Source organism: Doryrhamphus excisus, unplaced genomic scaffold, assembly GCF_037039965.1.
Source record: "Doryrhamphus excisus strain RoL-2023G ecotype Guam unplaced genomic scaffold, RoL_Dexc_Guam_v1.1 HiC_scaffold_24, whole genome shotgun sequence".
NCBI lineage: Eukaryota > Metazoa > Chordata > Actinopteri > Syngnathiformes > Syngnathidae > Doryrhamphus > Doryrhamphus excisus.
The window spans coordinates 4,714,154-4,733,310 of NW_027621862.1; the positions used below are offsets into that span (position 1 = coordinate 4,714,154).

A 19,157-nucleotide genomic window follows, 5' to 3' on the forward strand; every position below is an offset into this window, starting at 1 on the left:
TTTGCCGGGAGAAATGAGATACATTTTGTTGAAATACTACATCAAAAACAAATTGTCTCATTAGTAAAAACAACTTACTACATATAACAAATTTAAATTTTTTCATAAAAGACACATTTCTATCTATAGTATAACTTAATCTTTAATGTTCTGCAAAAATGTAAACATGTTTATAACTTAGGTGACAAATACAACATTTTGTTGACTTCACTGATGGGCACGTCCTTAAGTCTTGGTATTTGACCTTTCTGGGGGACTTCCTTCATTTGGCCTCTTGCATATACATCTGAAAAATATCCCAGATGTATGAAAAAGGAAGTTCCTTATTTTTTATAAGAATAAATGATTTAATAGAAATGCTCATACCAGTAATGGTGTCGATAGAGTCAAGCGGCGCCGTGTTGTACATGTTCACTCCATACAGCATCACAACAAAGATGGTCAATGCGACCAGCAGATAGATTGGAATAGCTAGGGCCCAATATCTACAAGACATGATGGAAGATGTAATGAACATGAAGTCAAAAAAGACTGCATATAAAAACGTTTGCTTACTTTTGAGGCCAGTAAGTAAGTCCTACTGAACGGAGCCACTCCTCTGGGATGTATGCCCACACACAGTACAGAACTGTACAGAGAATAAAAGGGGCATCTCGGGATGAATAAACATTTAGCTTCATCCACATGATGTTGCTATATTTCCTTTAGGTACTGTAAATTAATCTGAAAATCTAAAATTAATCTGGAAATTAATGACAGAATTAATCACATATTTCTAAATCTTGTAACATTGCTACTTTATAGGTGAGACCCCTGGAGTATACTAGTATAGTGGAACAAGAAAATACCACTTACAAAAGCCAAACTGTGATCCAAGGAATAAAACAAAGCCATAGATGGCTCTCTCGGGAAGAGGAGAAGGAGAGTTTTCCACCATGGTCTGAAAACAAAATCACAGAGTGAAGAAATAACTTAGAAACACGCAATGGTTGTCGGTATGTATGAAACTTCAAGCTCTAGATGACATTTTACTCAAAAGTACAAAATGAAACCATCCCAAGCAACAAACGTATAAAAACCTAATCGACATTTAATCCTAAATTGTATTGAGACGGACAAAAAATCAAAACAAACCTGTATTTTTAGGATTTCCGTAAGGAGTTTAATCTGCCAACAGCATCGTCAATTGATTTGTTTTGCCTACATTTGCCCCCGCACTTCTACAAACGGGAAACATTTGGAAAAACAAACGTTCCTCCTGTAGATTCAGCGTGCTGTTAGATATGTTAGATATTTTATTTTTATTATTGTTATTATTATTAGTCGTCGTTGTAGTATTATTATATATTTAAAATGACAATTACATATATATGTTTTCTATATTTTCTCTAAGATGTTTGTTTCTAGATAGACGTTAGCTCTTCTTAGGTTCATGTTGCCGTCGAACACTTTAAGCTGTTACACTAAGCGGAAGAGGACGCTTCTGCGTGGTTTTGTCGCATGGGTAGGTAGAAGTTAAACGTGTATCAGGAGAAAGTTAAAGCAGTGAGCATTCGTCCGCGTATTTTATGTATTTTTTGTGAGCAGTATCTCACCCCCTCGCATAGTTTAGTGCAAAGAGCACGTTTAATGACGAAGAGGCTAACAGCCGTGTATTTGCTATAACTTCTCACGAAGCTGTCATCAAATGGTTGTAATGTCGAAGGTGAAAGACAAAAAAAAGCATGCTTCTGAAAGACAATCACAACCTGCTAGGAAACACACAACTGTGAAAAAGAAAAAAAAGAAGTTCTGGATACCAATGGAGAAAGCTAAAGTTGAAAAAAAATCTTCGACTATTCAACTTACAAATCCTCCAAAGGATGAACAACTTTTCTCTGCCAACTGGAAATTATTACAAGAGGTAAGACAGCTTCTCTTCCGATAAAAACAAAGTCATGTCATGTTTAACACTTTGTTCATTCCCACAGACTTTAAAGTCAACTCAGACCAAGACAAATAAGCCACAAACATCAGAACTCTGCAATGGTTCCCAGCAAGAAAAGAAAGAAAATCTACATGGGAAAAATAAGTCCAGTAAGACAGATTCAGGAAAAGTCGTCCAACACAAAACTTTTGCTGCTCAGGCTAAAAGTCCTGCTGCGTTAGAGACAAAACAGCCATCTGCTTCTAAAAGGAAAAGTACATACAAACCAAATGACGAGCAGATACTCAAGAAGCCCAAACTTGAGGCCAAAGTGACCAAACCTCCAGAGTGCGTATGCATCACCTAATTTCTACTGTATTTAAAATAATGAAGCTACATGATTGCTTTGCATGACTTGCAGAGTGGACATTTGGTTTGATGATGTGGACCCTGAGGACCTTGAGGCGACTGTGGGGCCGGAGGCAGCAGATATCATGAGGAAGAAGATGGGTGTTAAGAAAAATCCAGACACAGAGGCCGCTCTGGTGAAGACAAAAGCTTTTGAAGGGTGAGTGATATCACAGTAGCTTCAGCGACACATGACCACCTTTCAGTAGCCACGTATACATGGACCCAAATATTCCAATTCCATTCGGGTTATTTGCTCAAACGGAAAGAATGTAACCTTTGTATACACCTCATTCCGAAAGAAAAGTGCCAATCAGAATGAATATATTATGGCATTCCCAGGGGTGGAATATTCCTTTCCCCAATCCGATTGACGTATCTTGTACCCGCTCAATCGGAAAGTTGTCAGACTGCGTTCTTCTTTGTGGTGTTTTTCTTCTTCTGTTGTTTATTGGCGGTTGGCAAGCAGCTTTGGTGTGCATTAGCGCCATCTGTGGAACAGAATCTAAACCCTTCTATACGCCATTCACAAGTCCACTTTTATTAAAAAAGAAAATACATACAGTGAAGAAAATAAGTATTTGAACACCCTGCTATTTTGCTATTTCTCCCACTTAGAAATCATGGAGGGGTCTGAAATTTTCATCGTAGGTGCATGTCCACTGTGAGAGAGATAAACTAAAAAGAAAAATCCAGAAATCACAATGCATGATTTTTTAACAATTTATTTGTGTGATACAGCTGCTAATAAGTATTTGAACACCTGAGAAAATGAATGTTAATATTTGGTACAGTAGCCTTTGTTTGCTATTACAGAGGTCAAACGTTTCCTGTAGTTTTTCACCAGGTTTGCACACACTGCAGGAGGGATCTTGGCCCACTCCTCCACACAGATCTTCTCTAGATCAGTCAGGTTTCTGGGCTGTCGCTGAGAAACACGGAGTTTGAGCTCCCTCCAAAGATTTTCGATTGGGTTCAGGTCTGGAGACTGGCTGGGCCATGCTAGAACCTTGATATGCTTCTTACGGAGCCACTCCTTGGTTTTCCTGGCTGTGTGCTTCGGGTCGTTGTCGTGTTGGAAGACCCAGCCACGACCCATCTTCAATGCTCTGACAGAGGGAAGGAGGTTGTTCCCCAAAATCTCACAATACACGGCCCCAGTCATCCTCTCTTTAATGCAGTGCACTCGTCCTGTCCCATGTGCAGAAAAACACCCCCAAAGCATGATGCTACCACCCCCATGCTTCACAGTAGGGATGGTGTTCTTCGGATTGTACTCTTCATTCTTCTTCCTCCAAACACGCTTATTGGAATTATGACCAAAAAGTTCTATTTTGGTCTCATCTGACCATAAAACTTTCTCCCATGACTCCTCTGTATCATCCAAATGGTCATATGCAAACTTAAGACGGGCCTTGACATGTGCTGGTTTAAGCAGGGGAACCTTTCGTGCCATGCATGATTTCACATCATGACGTCTTAGTGTATTACCTACAGTAACCTTGGAAACGGTGGTCCCAGCTCTTTTCAGGTCATTGACCAAGTCCTGTCGTGTAGTTCTGGGCTGATTCCTCACCTTTCTTAGAATCATTGAGACCCCACGAGGTGATATCTTGCATGGGGCTCCACTCCGATTGAGATTGACCGTCATGTTTAGCTTCTTCCATTTTCTAATGATAGCTCCAACAGTGGACCTTTTTCACCAAGCTGCTTGGTAATTGCTCCGTAGCCCTTTCCAGCCTTGTGGAGGTGTACAATTTTGTCTCTGGTGTCTTTGGACAGCTCTTTGGTCTTCGCCATGTTACAAGTTAAAGTCTTACTGATTGTATGGGGTGGACAGGTGTCTTTATGCAGCTAACGACCTCAAACAGGTGCATCTGATTCAGGATGATACATGGAGTGCAGGTGGACTTCTAATGGGCAGACTAACAGGTCTTTCAGGGTCAGAATTCTAGATGATACACAGGTGTTCAAATACTTATTTGCAGCTGTATCACACAAATAAATTGTTAAAAAATCATGCATTGTGATTTCTGGATTTTTCTTTTTAGTTTATCTCTCTCACAGTGGACATGCACCTACGATGAAAATTTCAGACCCCTCCATGATTTCTAAGTGGGAGAAATAGCAAAATAGCAGGGTGTTCAAATACTTATTTTCTTCACTGTATCTATATAAAACATGTGCCGAGCTTAATTATAAAATATTAGCAAGATTGAACTTTATCTTTTCCTGTTCCCGGGTGCGTTCTTTCAGCGAATGCTGAGATATGACGTAACACGCAGCTCCAGATGTTCTTTGATTTAACAAAATGGAGGCGAGCAATTGGCACTGGACTGCTAAGGAAAGTTTGTTTTTGAATCAAACTAAATTTCAAGACTGGATGAAGGAAAAACTGGCAATACGGAGTTATTCCAACAAGTGGAAGAAAAACTGGAGGAAGTCGGTATCACGTGATGTTGGTGTTTACGCTTTACTGGGCATGCCCCATTGACTATTCTGGTTGATTATAGCGGCGCATGTAGACACGCCATTGGAATATTCCTTTCCATGTATACCATTGCTTTCGGAAAGATTCCATTCGGAAAGAGAAAAACTCCTCATGTAAACGTGGCTAATGTGTTGTCATGTGACCTCAATCCTGTGTTCTTGTTCTCCATCAGCCTCACAAAGGCTGTCGGCATAGACTGTGAGATGGTGGGAGTCGGTCCAGATGGCGAGGAGAGCATCTTGGCGCGCGTTTCCCTCGTCAACCATTTTGGGAAGTGTGTTTATGACAAATACGTGAAGCCCACCGAGAAGGTGACGGACTACAGGACGGCCGTCAGCGGCATCCGGCCTGAGGACATCATAGATGGTGAGTGATGGTTTTCTGCAATTCATTCATTTTCAACCGCTTATATTCACAAGGGTCGCGGGGGTGCTGGAGCCTATCCCAGCTGTCTTCGGGCGAGAGGCAGGGTACACCCTGGACTGGTGGCCAGCCAATCACAGGACACATATAGACAAACAACCATTCACACTCACATTCATACCTATGGACAATTTGGAGTGGCCAATTAACCTAGCATGTTTTTGGAATGTGGGAGGAAACCGGAGTACCCGGAGAAAACCCACGCATGCACGGGGAGAACATGCAAACTCCACACAGAGATGGCCGAGGGTGGGATTGAACTCGGGTCTTCTAGCTGTGAGGTCTGCGCGCTAACCACTCGAGCGCCATGCAGCTGGTTTTCTGCAATGTCACAGTAAATCAGTTCCTCATGTTGGTTGTTCCTTTTGCTTCCAATTGCAGGAGAGGACGTAAGAACTGTGCAGAAAGAAGTTGCAGAGATAATAAAGGGAAGGATACTGGTGGGACATGCGCTGCACAATGACTTAAAGGTATTGCTACTCAGATGCACTACGTAGTGGCTTTTGGATACCCTCTTATTCCATGTGGAAGTGGTAATTTTTTGGGCTTCATCAACACTCCGTCTGAAGCCCTTTCCTAAGTTTACAGTAAGTCAGTAGTTCCCAAATGTTTTACAGTGGCGTACCCCTTCAGACATTTGATCTGAAACCATATACACACATAAAAACCATAAATGGTAATTATTATTATGTTAATTAACCTGAAATAGTGAACATAATTCATTGGTTGATTCATTTTATAGTAATCCCAGGTTAAATATGCGTATTTTGCATGGTGATTTTAGGACAGTGGTGGGCAAACTACAGCCCGGGGGCCACATGTGGTCCACCAAGCGTTTGAATCCAGCCTTCATGTTGCTTTCTAAGTATTTCAACTTTTAACATACAAACTGGCAAGTTTGCAAGTCATATGTCTTATTTAGTAAAAAAAAAAACAAAACAACAAAACTGGAAAATGAAATGGCATAGTTTGATGTGGTCTGATGTTTAAAGTACTCCTGAAAAAGGGACATGAGAACACACAGCTGATAGTATATAAAAAAAAATATCTAAAATTAGACAAACAATTCAAGGAAAATTCTAAACATAAAATTGTGTGTGTTAAATATATGTTCTGGCCCCCCATTGTTAACCCACGGGTCAAAATATTTGCCACCCCTGCTTTGACACGAGCACCGATCAGTAGATAAATCATCATGCTACATATGTTTTGTTCAATTCTGATATTGGCATCCTTCCCTTTTGGAGGAATTGAATCTGAGAAGTGTTCAAACTGTTCTTAGTGCTATATTAGTCCCTTCCTGCAGCTGTAATAACCAGCTACATCCCCATTCAATGTAACTTATTCTTTCGTTTTGCAGATTTTGCACCTGGATCACCCAAAAAAGAAAATCCGTGACACCCAGAAGTACAAACCCTTCAGGAAGATTGTCATGGTACCAACAGATGGATTTTTCTCGGCATCATTTAACAGAATGTTCATTGTTCTACATGTATTTTCTTCTTTCAGAAAAACCGCCCGGCGCTGAGAGTACTTTGCGAGAAAATACTCAACGTCAAGGTCCAGCAGGGTGAACATTCTTCAGTAAGTCATCCTACTTACTGACGTTATTTATCAGCACGCTATGTCAATCATGTTTGCTAAATACAAGGATGAAGAGTCTTGAACCAGTCATGATGTGCTATATATATATCACTATATTGACACTTACTATGGTACCCATTATGGCATTGGATGCTCATATCACCTCCTACTTTGGTACGGGACAAAAAAAAAAAAATTAAATAAAATTTTAAAAAAAATTATATTAGGAAAGCAGGAAGTGAACAAATGTAACAGTTACTGATTGTAAAAGTACCAGATGGAGGGGTAGGATTTAATAAGCTTTGCTTCTTCCTACTCCTTTTGGACATGTGTGATAAGATGCTGATTTTGTGAGTAAAAACGTATCCCTGGATGATAATTGTCATATCAACTAGTACTTTGGTATGTGACAAAAAATTAAATTTATAATTTTTTTATGAAATAATAATTATTATAATAAATTAATTATTAATATTTATATAATAACAATAATAATTATCATTGATAATTCTAATAAAATAAAGTTTTAAAAAAATTAAACTATATTAGGAAAGCAGGAAGTGAACAAATGTAACAGTTACTGATTGTAAAAGTACCAGATGGAGGGGTAGGATTTAATAAGCTTTGCTTCTTCCTACTCCTTTTGGACATGTGGAACTGTGAACTGATTATGTGATGCATTCAATTGTAATCTGATGCATGTTCAAATGAAATAAAACCATTAACATTACCATGAATGTAATTCGGAAAAACATTCTTCCAGGTCCAGGATGCCCAGGCCACCATGAGGCTGTACACCATGGTGAGGAAGCACTGGGAGGCTGAGATCAAAAAGAGCCGCAGCGCCAACAACACGGAAAAGAAGGAGGAGCGCAAGCCCAGGTTGCCCAAGAACTGCATCAAGTCCTGATTCAGGTTTGTTCTTTTAAAGCTAACAGGGAGCACCAATCAAGACATCGTTTTGTACTTTTAATGGAAAAAGTGACTGAAAGGACACAAAGACTGAACATTCAGAAACTCAAGCCATTGTGTGTGGAAACGAATAAAGATAAATAAAGTAAGTGTTTGCATAAACGGCATCATTTCATCCAATACGGATATTTACGTTGAGCTCATTTCCTTACAGTATTTGTCCACTTCGAAATACAAAAATAAGACATCCAGCTGCATATTACACTGTCTGAACTGACGATGACACCTGACCATAACACTGAATATAAGACCACCCCTCTGTTCATAAGGTCTGTTTTTGAACAAAATCTAAGAATTGAGTTAATTATGAATGAGTTGTTAACAGTTGCTATATCTGTGCCACTGCTGGTTCCTATGTATAAATGTAAACTCCAAATACAAGTCAACTTGTCTTTTTTGGCTTTTCTTGGAAAAATACTGTCTTATATTTGGCGTACAATAAAGTTACAATAAAGAAAAAATTTTGCACAAGCTACAAAATCTAGCGCTTCCATTTCTCTGTGTATTTTTCTAACCTTGGCTTCACAAATTATTGTTGGACCATTGAGCTTTTTTTCTGGATTCAAAACACTTTACTAGTACACAAATGTGTCTATTCAATAATGTTTCATTGTGGTACACAACTTACAGTACTATTATCTGATGAATTATCAGCATATATTGATTTATGATAAACGCACCAGCGTTTAAGCCACACCTACTAAATTTAGAGTTCATTAGTTTGGACCTTGTCTACACTTGATTTGCTGCCTCTGCGATGTTGGACCCCAAAGACGTCCTAGATGAGGTTCCTCATCCAAAAGAAAATCAGCGTGAATCTAACTCCAGTCTTCTGACATATTATAGCTTAATGTTGTTTATTTACCTTACGTAGTAGTCGCTGTATCATGGATGCAAACGTTAGTCCCCCTATAGTCGATGTAGACCGGCTGAATGCAGTTTTGGTTACAAGTAAATAAAAACAGACATGCATGCTGAAAGATTTCTCTTTTAGTAGCAAAACAATATTTGTTATTAATAGATAAAGATGGTAATGGTAATGGTTTTATTTCATTTGAACATGCATCAGATTACAATTGAATGCATCACATAATCAGTTCACAGTTCCACATGTCCAAAAGGAGTAGGAAGAAGCAAAGCTTATTAAATCCTACCCCTCCATCTGGTACTTTTACAATCAGTAACTGTTACATTTGTTCACTTCCTGCTTTCCTAATATAATTTTTAAATTTTTACATTTTTACATTTTTACATTTTTACATTTTTACATTTTTAAATGTTTACATTTTTACATTAAAAAAATATTTTTTTTTATTTTTTGTCACGTACTGTGATTATTAAATCCTACCCCTCCATCTGGTACTTTTACAATCAGTAACTGTTACATTTGTTCACTTCCTGCTTTCCTAATATAATTAAGTTTTTTCTTTCAATGTTTTTTATTTTATTTTTATGTACCGAAGTACGAGTTGATATGAGCATCCAATGCCATAATGGGTACCATAGTAAGTGTCAATATAGTGATATATATATAGCACATCATGACTGGTTCAAGACTCTTCATCCTTGTATTTAGCAAACATCAACTGCTTGTATTGTTTCTTGAATTGGCTCATCGTTGTGCATTGTTTGAGGGTCTTACTCAATCCATTCCATAGTTTGATTCCACATACTGAAATGCTATGGCTTTTTAACGTAGTCCTAGCATAGAAGTGTTTCAAATGTACTTCTTCCCTGAGATCATATTTCTCCTCTCTTGTAGAGAAGTATTGGATGACATTTTTAGCTAATTGCTTATTTTTAGCCTTATGCATTATTTTAGCTGTTTGAAGATGAATAATTAATCATAATTAATCATTTGTGGTTGCAGTGGCTCATGTTTTGTTAAGTTATCATCCTTACACACAAACACACACACTTTTACCAGAATATTGAAGCAACCTGAAAGATTGTGATTTTTGGGGGCCAGGTCAGGTAAGAACCTGAATTTTGTATTCATGTTTAATGGATGTTTGGGAAAAGTGGCTTTTTTTTTGTTTTGTTTTTTTTAATTTTTGGGTTTTTGGTGTCGCCGGGTCCCTGTGTGCTTGTATGGCAGACCCCCCCGTCCCCTTCACCAAGTGCCTTTTCTTTTTCTTGACCACGCAAAGATGCGTTCAGGTCACCTAGCTTCCTTATGCATGAAGTGCACCGTGTCGCCGCCTATCTGTTGGCTAATGCTGGCGCTTAAGTAAGAACATTCAGTATTTATGCAGCTTGATGAGCAAACGCAGTGAGCTACTTAACACAATGCACTGCTTCTGCTGTTGTTGCCTTGATAAGTGCTGATCAACCATCCTGTGGCCTTAAACAAAAAAAAAAAATTGGTGGGTTTTATTATGGTAAAATACACAACCTCATTACTAATAATGAGTGAATGGAAACAGATGATGATTTATAATGAGAATATAGTTGTACAAAATGTGCTTTACCATTAATGCAAACATTAAAAAAAACATCCATCCATTTTGGATACAACTTATCCTTTGGGCGAGAGGCGGGGTACACCCTGGACTGGTCTCCAGCCCATCACTGGTCACATATAGACAATAATTCATACACATTCGCATTCATACCTATGGACAATTTAAATATCGGTTTCAACTGGTACTCTCTGTAGTTGAGTCACTAATTTCTCCAGGCTACTACAATATTTGAGAAAATATGGCAAAATTTTTCCATCATTTTATTTAATACAAAAATAAATAGTTTGATGTGAGTAAATATACGGCCACTGGCCCCCATAATTGATATAATTGACAATGAAATCATGTCAGATTATATGTAAAATATGTTTCATATCTAGGCTCACCTGAAGAAACCTGACCTCATTCTAACAACTGAAGTGCTGCAAACTCCTTTTGGAGAACTTTTCTCATTTGGCAAAGCAAGTTTAGCGTCAAAGCGGCTAATGAGCTTCTGTTGTAGCCTCTGCATGTACCAGCGAGCTGTTTAAGCTTCATAAACTGCCTCATTTAACAATAACACAAGCTGCTTTGCACTAATACTCAACGCCTTACTCCCGTCTCGCCCGTTCGTGTCTCTTTGGCTCATCATCTCTCTCTCTCTCTTTCTCATCCCTCTCAGATGCACTTGCGGCCGCAGTAAGCTACATACACACACAAACACAATAGCCCTTTGTCCTTTTACTACTACTGTAATTTTCATGAGTTCGTATTGTCCATCATGCACTCTCTTGGAGTTTCCTGTCAGTAATAAGTGCATTAGCAGACCTGCTGATCATTGGACTTTTGGAGGTGTTCCTTGTATTTTGCCCTTCTCGTGTACAGTAGCTAAAAACATCACTGCAACCAACAACCTCATTTGCACATGATGCTATGTTCCCATAAAAAAAAACAGATGCCGCTTCTGTTTACATCCTGTCTTGCTGCTCAAACGACCTGCCGGAACCGGAGCGACACAAGTAGTTCATGACGATACAGGAGAAATGGGAACATGGACATGTCAAATGGGCACATTCATGCTTTTACATTTTTTTCTGACCTGTAAATATTGTTAGAATGTTGTAAATGTCGTGTTAAATGATGCCAAAGTTTCACATAATGAGGTTTGCGCATTTGGAAGTGAGCCCTGAAAGACGTTTGGCGTGGCTCTGAATGCTCAGTTTCAGAATGTTTTGTCTAACAAAGGCTGCCTGTGACATCACAGTGAACCGGACTACCATATATGGGCGTTTTCCAGATACACCCGTGTTATCACGCAGCTAGTTCTAATGGATTCCAGGAAATATTTGTTCAGGTTTGAAGGACAGCAAATTTACATGAGCGTCAAGTGTCCTAACTTGGTTTATTTTGTGTAAGTAAAGGGTTGTCTGTGTAGCATTATAGCATGTGCATAAGGGAGCGTCTTATTACATGCATGCAAATTACAATCTCACCATTGCCCGGAGATACTAATAGCCTTTTTCAACACAATTGGTGTATCTACCAGGTTTTTTGAACACAGGTACTCCCGCAAAAAAACATGTAATGATAACATTTCCACTATTGATGTTGTGCCAAGATTGTCTGCACTTAAACACGGACCTATGTCATAACTCTTGAGTTTGTACACAGTAAGTCAGGGGGTCCGAAGCCAGGAGCTCCTAAACACTTTTTGACTACTGTAGCTATTCAAATATATATCAACAAAATTAGACAGTTGGCTTTTGGCAGCAGTCCGGAAGTCTTCGGGAAGGCTTGGGAGACACCAACCACAGCTAAGTGGGTGGAATACATTAAAACAGACTGTTTAGGAAATCTGAGGAAATACAGCTGGAATAGGTGCAGATTCTGGAAGAGCTGGAAAGCTTTGTGTGCGTATTATCATGTCTAGCTGCTCTATAGGTTCACAACTCAATACAAAGGGACGAAAATTATGTCCCCCCACTATGTCCCCCCTAAAAGGATGTCAAAAATGGCCAGCTTATTTGTTTATTTATTTGCAAGTGGCCTCGAAAGATAACAATGTAGTGTGTGTCTCTTGAAGTTGGCAAAATACTGTAGTTGGTGAAAATGTGCAAATCCAAGAAATAATGTTGGAAATAGACCCGAGTTCAATTCCAGAAACTGGGGCTGCACGTTGGTCGAGTGGTTAGCACGCAGACCTCACAGCTAGGAGACCCGGGTTCAATTCCACCCTCGGCCATCTCTGTGTGGAGTTTGCATGTTCTCCCTGTGCATGCGTGGGTTTTCTCCGGGTACTCCGGTTTCCTCCCACATTCCAAAAACATGCTAGGTTAATTGGCCACTCCAAATTGTCCATAGGTATGAATGTGAGTGTGAATGGTTGTTTGTCTATATGTGCCCTGTGATTGGCTGGCCACCAGTCCAGGGTGATAATAAGTCCTCGTGAGGATAAGCGGTAGAAAATGAATGAATGAATGTTGGAAATATGTTATTTTTGAGCCTAATAATAAATGAGTGTATTAAGTGATTAATAATTATGTTACTTCAAATACATTTTCTAGATGCCTATTCCTTCAGGATAATATTTTAGTATCTAGTTAACATTTGAGTATCTTATTTGGCTAAATGACTTTCACTATATGCGTTACATTAACGTCCGGTTTGGACTTTTAGGAAAAACAATCAGACTGCACTTCCGGAATAACAAACAAAAAACAGACTGTGTACATATATTTATACTGTTTATTCTGTATAGTTTGTATTTTTCATTCTTTTTTTAATAGATGTGTCTGCACCTACTACTATACCAAAACAAATTCTTAGTATGTGTAAATAAACCCTTTTCTGATTCAGATTCTGATTAAAAATGTAAATAATGACAAACATAATCCTAAATATGATCCTAAATGAGTATGATCTCTATGGAGTATATCCAATATTTGTATCAAGGTGTCCCTGCATAGCTTTTGTAGCCACTCCGGCGGTGCCACATGACTGCTGCTGTCAATGCTGGGAACCTGGAGACAAAATGGTGTTTGTGCAGCCTTCCAGCATCACAAATGGAGAAGAAGAGCAGCAGATGGCAATAAATCACAGAGCATCCTTCCGCATCTCCCCCTTCTTTTTGCATGTATTTGTCTATTTGTGTAAATTGACCATATTAGCCCGGCATCTGTTTTCAACCTGCTTCCTCCCACCCTACTGTATTGTAGGTCTAATCCGCCCACATGGATCGTCTGAGGGAGGGAGGGGGGTGCAGAGGGGGGGTGAAAAAAAAAAAAAAACTAGTGCAGGAGGTGACGCTCCTCTGAAGGAACAGAGAGAGAGGGAAAAGGCAAAAGAGAGGGCTGCATCTCCATTGAAATATTTGTCAAGGAGTCTTATAGATACAGATAGAATATATAACCGGACATATTTTGGCAATAAGACAAAGAAAAGGGGCGGTTTTGTGATTTGATAGGAAACAGAGACAGTTCTCAGGGTGTTGTTTTTTTTCCTTGCTTCATTTTAATCCATTTTGCCATCATCAGCATGATCATAAGTAACACTCGGCAATAAGATATATATATATTTTTTTGGCATTTTTCCTGCTGGGCGATACACATAAAAAAACAACTAAATCATCTTTGAATGCGATTGGATATACTCCACCTCTGTATATTTTTTTTTAACAAAGAAAGAAAATCCACACCGTGATTGATGATTTTTGCGTGTTGTTGCCACACAACCCGCTGAAGGCAAAGTGAGTATTAACCGTTCATGTGTTTGGATGCTTTTTATTAGCTCTCCTCTCCGCCTTCCGTTCATAGCGGGGAGCGACTGCATTCAACAAGTCTCGTTTTGTCCTTAATAGCATGCGGCGCCTTAACCACTGCATCCGTACCGCTTCTATTGCTGTCGCTATCGAATCCAATAAAGCTTGCTGTGACGTGAAATTGATTTGCATAAGCGTTATTGCTTATGGCTTATGGCAGCAGCACTGGTGGGTGTTTCCCCATCTTGCTGTCTTTTTTTTTTTTTTGCATGCATGCATGCATGCATGCGTGATGGCTTTGCATGCATTGTGTGTTTATACTGTATCTATGCGTGTGTGTGTGTGTGTATCAAGGTTTGACAAAACAAGTACACACAAATGCATACACATTAAAAAAAAAATGCATGTAGTGTATATCACAACTGGGATCTGATCCAGGAAGTGTAGGAGGGCAGTTAAACGTCTAGACGCTGATCTTCTTCCACCTCTGCCAACTTGCTCCATCTGCATTCCGCTGCATCACACACACACACACACACACATATATGCACACTAAGTCTCCAGTTTCATAACACCCTTTCCTTCCTTCCTTACATCCTTCCTTCCTTCCTTACATCGCTTCCCTCCTGGCTTCTTGCTGCCAACTGTATCTTCCCGTAATGCTCGCCTTCCTCCATTTGCTCCCCACCCCTCACTCCCTCACACACACACACACACACACACTAGTCCTGCATTATAAATCTACAGCTGGTGCTATTTTTAGACTGAGGGTAACCCAGAAAACACCCCCCCCCTTTTTTTGATTTGAGCCCAAAAGAGATCTATCTGGTGAGGATGCTGTCGATCCTGCTGATCCTAAAGACACCAAAAGACAAGCGATGAGAGACTGGATCTATTTCTGTGGCTCCTCATTGAATTATTGCCCTGGCTTTGTGGCTGTTATATGTTTGCCTCCATCATCATCATCATCATCGTCATCATCAGCAGCAGCGGCGGGTGGCACTCACACAATCCAGTGCTCAAATGTTTGACCTTGAGGTTAACCTACCCCCACATTTTCCCCTCATCTATTCCCCTCCTCACCAATGAATCATTTGATGATGAACCCCCTTATGGGGTCCATACTGGATATCAGGTACCTGATTGGGTTCAGTATTTGTCCTACCTCTTCTGGGGGGGTCCAATACCCCGTAAAGTAACCCTACTGCTCTTCACGTCCCCCCCTCCACATCACTAATACCTAGTCCCATCCATGCATGACCTCATGAAGATTAAAACATGATCTTAATGGACTTCATGTTGCAGGAAGACCATCAGTATTGACTTTCAATCACCTTAAACGTGCAATAGCTAATAGTGGATTGTCTTTAAAAAAATTCTTTTTTGCTCATGAAAGAAACGATCCAAGATTATAAATGGCACACTGGCTAACTCGCGATAATATCACGATATTTTGATAGCATTAGCATCGCAGTTAAAACATGAAATAGTTTGTTTTAATTGAGTTCAATGAACTTAGTGTATTGGACCTGATTGGGATGTCAGAATTCCAGTGTTAATGAAAACACGAGGAATTGTTGTGTTGACGTAGTGTGAGTTACTATGCCTCAAAGTGAGTCACTGTTAGCGACTTAGTACATGACCGTTTATGTCAGCACTGGTGCCATTTTTGAGTTTTAGTGCATCCTAATTTGATTTTTATTTCCAAAGTCTTCATCATTAGACCAGCATTACAAAATAAAAATGTGTGCCACTCATTTTTTTTTTTTTTTAGCTATTTTAACCCAAACAAAGCGGCTTGTTTTACCAGAACGTCAACAAAATGTTGGTATCCACAACTCATGACTGAAAACCAGAAGAAAAAGGCTTGCAAGTGCCTCATGTGGTCATGGGGGGCGGGGGCTATAACCTGGCTATAACCTTAGTGACCCCTGCGATATTTATATATTACTTACTAAATACGCAGTGGGTGTTTTGAGCTCTATGAGAAATTTCAATGTGACTTTTTGGGTTTGATAACTGCAACTTCATTTGCCAGACAAATAATAACGCAGGACGACTGCACGGTGGTCAAGTGGCTAGCACGTAGATCTCACAGCAAGGAGACTAGGGTTCAATTCCACCCTCGGCCATCTCTCTCATGTTGTCCCCGTGCATGTGTGGGTTTTCTCCGGGTTCTCCGGTTTCCTCCCACATTCCAAAAACATGCTAGGTTAATTAGCGACTCCAAATTGTCCATAGGTATGAATGTGAGTGTGAATGGTTGTTTGTCTATATGTGCCCTGTGATTGGCTGGCCACCAGTTCAGGGTGTACACTGCCTCTTGCCTGAAGACAGCTGGGATAGGCTCCAGCACCCCCCACAACCCTCGTGAGGATAAGCGGTAGAAAATGAATGAATGAATAATAACACAGGCATCACAGTAAGGGTGCAGGTTTTGTATCCTAATTAATAGTAATGTTTTAAAATGTAATACTTTCATTGAGTATTTATTGTCATACAGACATCCTCTTATTACTGTACCTCAAGATGACCACATGACTTTAATCCCGCCCCTGCTGGCTACTCTTGAAGGCCTCATTGACCTGTCATTATCTCGTCATGGCCACCTGATTGTGTTCAAGACAAAAAAAAAAGACTTTAGTTATTCTCTTGTCTGTTCCACATGAAGAATCCACGTGAGAATCCATGAGATTTGTATTGAAATCCCAGTCTCCATTCTCCTGAGCTTAATGGTTTTAGTGGAGGGATGCTGCCTCTACTCCATGTATTAATCATCTCTACTTCGTTTATTTTAAGAACATATACAAAGGAGGGGTCTTTTTTATTTGGCTGAAAAGTGCCCCCAGTGGAGTGTGCTGCGGTATGTTTTGATTGGTTGTCCCCTGGGGAGGTAGGGCCATTTCCTTTCCGCTTGCTTAATTGATTGGCTATTTCATTCAAGTTGTGGGAACTGGCCCGCTTGCATGCTGACTTTTGTTATGATACAAAAGCAGCCTCTATTTACTTATTGCTGTATCCGTTATTATCACAATATTTGGCTGTGGAATCACTCACGGCATAAGGTTCTGCATTCTGAGGTAGTAAAAGTGGGGGAGGTGGCAGCACAGCTCGGTTGCAGTACCCCATCTCACCTGCTGGGGTCTCCTATGCACTGAGGGTGATGGTGAAAGGGATGCGGAGGGGAGGCAGAGAAGTGATCTGGATGGAACAGCATGACGCCTTGTGGTTACATCCTTTGATGAGGTAGCGGGTGGTGATGGTAGTGGTGGGGGTGGGGGTGCAGGAGTAAAATGGCTGAGAGGTATCGCACACGCACACGCACACACACATGCTTCCCTCCCTGAGGCACCATCTCTTTTACACCCTTCTGCTCATTTCCTATCACTTAATACGTTATCATTAGCCCCGCCTCCTTCTGCATAGGTGCACCCTCCTCCTTCCCTTATGTCCTTTTCTCCTTCTCATGCCCCCCCCCCGTCCTTTTTTTATTGCTTTTCAGCCAGGTTGGTTCCGCATAGTCAGCACTCCTCCAAATTCCTCTCTCTCCTTCTCTGTGTGCGCACTCTTCTTCCCTGGTTACTGCTGCTGCTACCTCACACTCAATGCATCCCATAATCCCGCACTACCCCCCCCCACACTCAACCAAACCCGCTCCACCTCCTCCTCCTCTTTTTCTTGCTGCAGTGTTTGTGCTAATATAAATTAGCAGCTCCAGCGATGCCCCCTTTTCAGTGTCTTAGTGCCAGGTGAGCGCACCGCGTACACCCATCTCGTGTGTAGACATCTGAGGCGATGGAGAGGAGGGAGGGGGGGGTGTAGGACATGGTGGCCGAGGCAGGAAATGCTGCAGGAGAAAGAGAAGCAGAAAGAAAGAGACCCCCCCACACACACACACCACATCCAGTTTTAGCCTTTTTAGCGTAGAAACACTCAATGCCTCCTTTCTCACCTTCATGCCCCCCCCCCCCTCCATTTTATAACCCATTGCTCACTTTCCTTATCTGCTCTTGCAACCAAAAGGCATAAACAATAAAACAAAACCCAGATGCATCCTCACACAAAGAAACCCCCAATTTAAAGCACACACTCAGTATCAAAATAATAAACTGACTACGTATGACACCTGGGGGGAGGGGGGGTCAACAAAAAGACATTAACAGTTCTAGGCTTGTGTGCGTGAAATATGAAGCAATACACACTTGCCCATTAGCAGTGATGTTGTTAGAAAGTGCAGCAAAAGTAGACGAAGAGAGAGATTCAGAAGGAGCTGTCCGTGGTCCTGAACTGCAAACCAAACCACACACCCACCCATCTAGATGCTGTTTAACCGTGACTTACAAACTTTAGCACAAAAAAAATGACACTTAAATCATCCAAATTTCCTTCAGTCAAAACTTACCTCATTCTGGGCTTGTTTCCATTTCCTTATGTCCGCCATCACACTTTGAGAGAGAAGTTGCTCCTTGCGTTAAAAAAACTCAACAGAAGTGCTGCAGTGTCCTATAAGAGGAGAAAGTTGTGCAAACGTGAGGGATGCTGACGGGGAGGGTGCTGGTGATGATGAGGAGTGGGAGGAGATGGGAGAAAAGGGGGAGGAGGAAAGACAAGTTGTCGTTCCTCAGTGAAAGGTGATTCCTTTATGCGGGAATAAGAGCACAAACAAGAGAATGATGGAGGGAAAGTGGAGGAGAATAAGAGGGATGGTGGCGGCTTGGGGGAATATTGTATTTTTTTTGAATACATGAAAAGGTTAACAACATTGATTTTTTTTTTACTTGCTGCATGACCTCCCCTGAAAGTACTGCAGCACATTTTCATTGACTTCTACCGTATGCAGGACTGCTTCCATTACTGCAAGACACTAGAACGCTGGGGCTGCTTTACTCAGCGTGCTGCATTCACTGTCTACCCTTTTCGTCTTTCTCTTTGGGCTTTTCCCTTCAGGGGTCGCCACAGCAAATCAATCTCCTCCATCCAACCCTGTCTTCCGCATCTGTCTCTCATGTCCTCCTTCACTACATCCATAAACCTCCTCTTTGGTCTTCCTCTACACCTCCTACCTGGCAGCATCCTTCTACCAATATATTCACTATCTCTCCTCTGGACATGTCCCGACCATCTCAGTCTGGCCTCTCTGACTTTATCTCCAAGGCCTCTAACATGTAATGT

General features: G+C 40.7%; 3 protein-coding genes across 9 annotated transcripts in view; 2 read left to right on the plus strand and 1 right to left on the minus strand.

Annotated features, from left to right (window-relative positions):
- Positions 1-93: 93 nt before the first annotated feature.
- On the minus strand, positions 94-18,495 carry pigp (phosphatidylinositol glycan anchor biosynthesis, class P). 3 transcript variants are annotated; one of them, XM_078788660.1, is made up of 5 exons: positions 18,388-18,495; positions 856-940; positions 556-628; positions 367-485; positions 94-286 (listed from the first exon to the last, which is right to left on the minus strand). In XM_078788660.1, exons 1-5 carry the CDS (start codon positions 18,424-18,426, stop codon positions 171-173), a joined length of 432 nt encoding a protein of 143 aa, XP_078644786.1. In that variant the 5' UTR covers positions 18,427-18,495; the 3' UTR covers positions 94-170. The 3 variants fall into 3 exon arrangements, with proteins under 3 accessions (XP_078644786.1, XP_078644787.1, XP_057918173.2); XM_078788661.1 differs by lacking the exon at positions 18,388-18,495 and adding an exon at positions 16,509-17,403; XM_058062190.2 differs by lacking the exon at positions 18,388-18,495 and adding an exon at positions 1,135-2,626 and having other exon boundaries at positions 96-286.
- rexo4 (RNA exonuclease 4) lies at positions 1,448-8,252 on the plus strand. Its single transcript, XM_058062185.2, has 8 exons — positions 1,448-1,903; positions 1,971-2,254; positions 2,328-2,474; positions 4,978-5,171; positions 5,610-5,698; positions 6,589-6,663; positions 6,738-6,812; positions 7,576-8,252. Exons 1-8 carry the CDS (start codon positions 1,688-1,690, stop codon positions 7,720-7,722), a joined length of 1,227 nt encoding a protein of 408 aa, XP_057918168.2. The 5' UTR covers positions 1,448-1,687; the 3' UTR covers positions 7,723-8,252.
- Positions 13,525-19,157, plus strand: part of LOC131109813 (voltage-gated potassium channel KCNC1-like) — a 61,596-nt gene continuing 55,963 nt past the window's right edge. For 2 of the 5 annotated variants that reach the window (XR_013625725.1, XM_058062181.2), the window contains exon 1: positions 13,526-13,973. The gene's annotated coding sequence lies outside the window, so the exon portion shown is untranslated. Of the gene's footprint in view, positions 13,974-19,157 lie in introns of all 5 variants that reach the window. The other 3 variants (XM_058062182.2, XM_058062183.2, XM_058062180.2) reach the window with 3 other exon arrangements.

What these genes read in the sequence shown, in the direction of transcription:
- rexo4 (XM_058062185.2), top strand. Translation starts at nt 1,688, where the DNA reads ATGGTTGTAATGTCGAAGGTGAAAGACAAAAAAAAGCATGCTTCTGAA. An exon ending in CGCTGCACAATGACTTAAAG is followed by an intron (nt 5,699 to 6,588) that starts GTATTGCTACTC and finishes TTCGTTTTGCAG; the next exon opens with ATTTTGCACCTGGATCACCC. An exon ending in CCTTCAGGAAGATTGTCATG is followed by an intron (nt 6,664 to 6,737) that starts GTACCAACAGAT and finishes TTCTTCTTTCAG; the next exon opens with AAAAACCGCCCGGCGCTGAG.
- pigp (XM_078788660.1), bottom strand. Translation starts at nt 18,426, where the DNA reads ATGGCGGACATAAGGAAATGGAAACAAGCCCAGAATGAG. An exon ending in CTTACTTACTGGCCTCAAAA is followed by an intron (nt 486 to 555) that starts GTAAGCAAACGT and finishes CATGTCTTGTAG; the next exon opens with ATATTGGGCCCTAGCTATTC. An exon ending in CTCTATCGACACCATTACTG is followed by an intron (nt 287 to 366) that starts GTATGAGCATTT and finishes GATATTTTTCAG; the next exon opens with ATGTATATGCAAGAGGCCAA.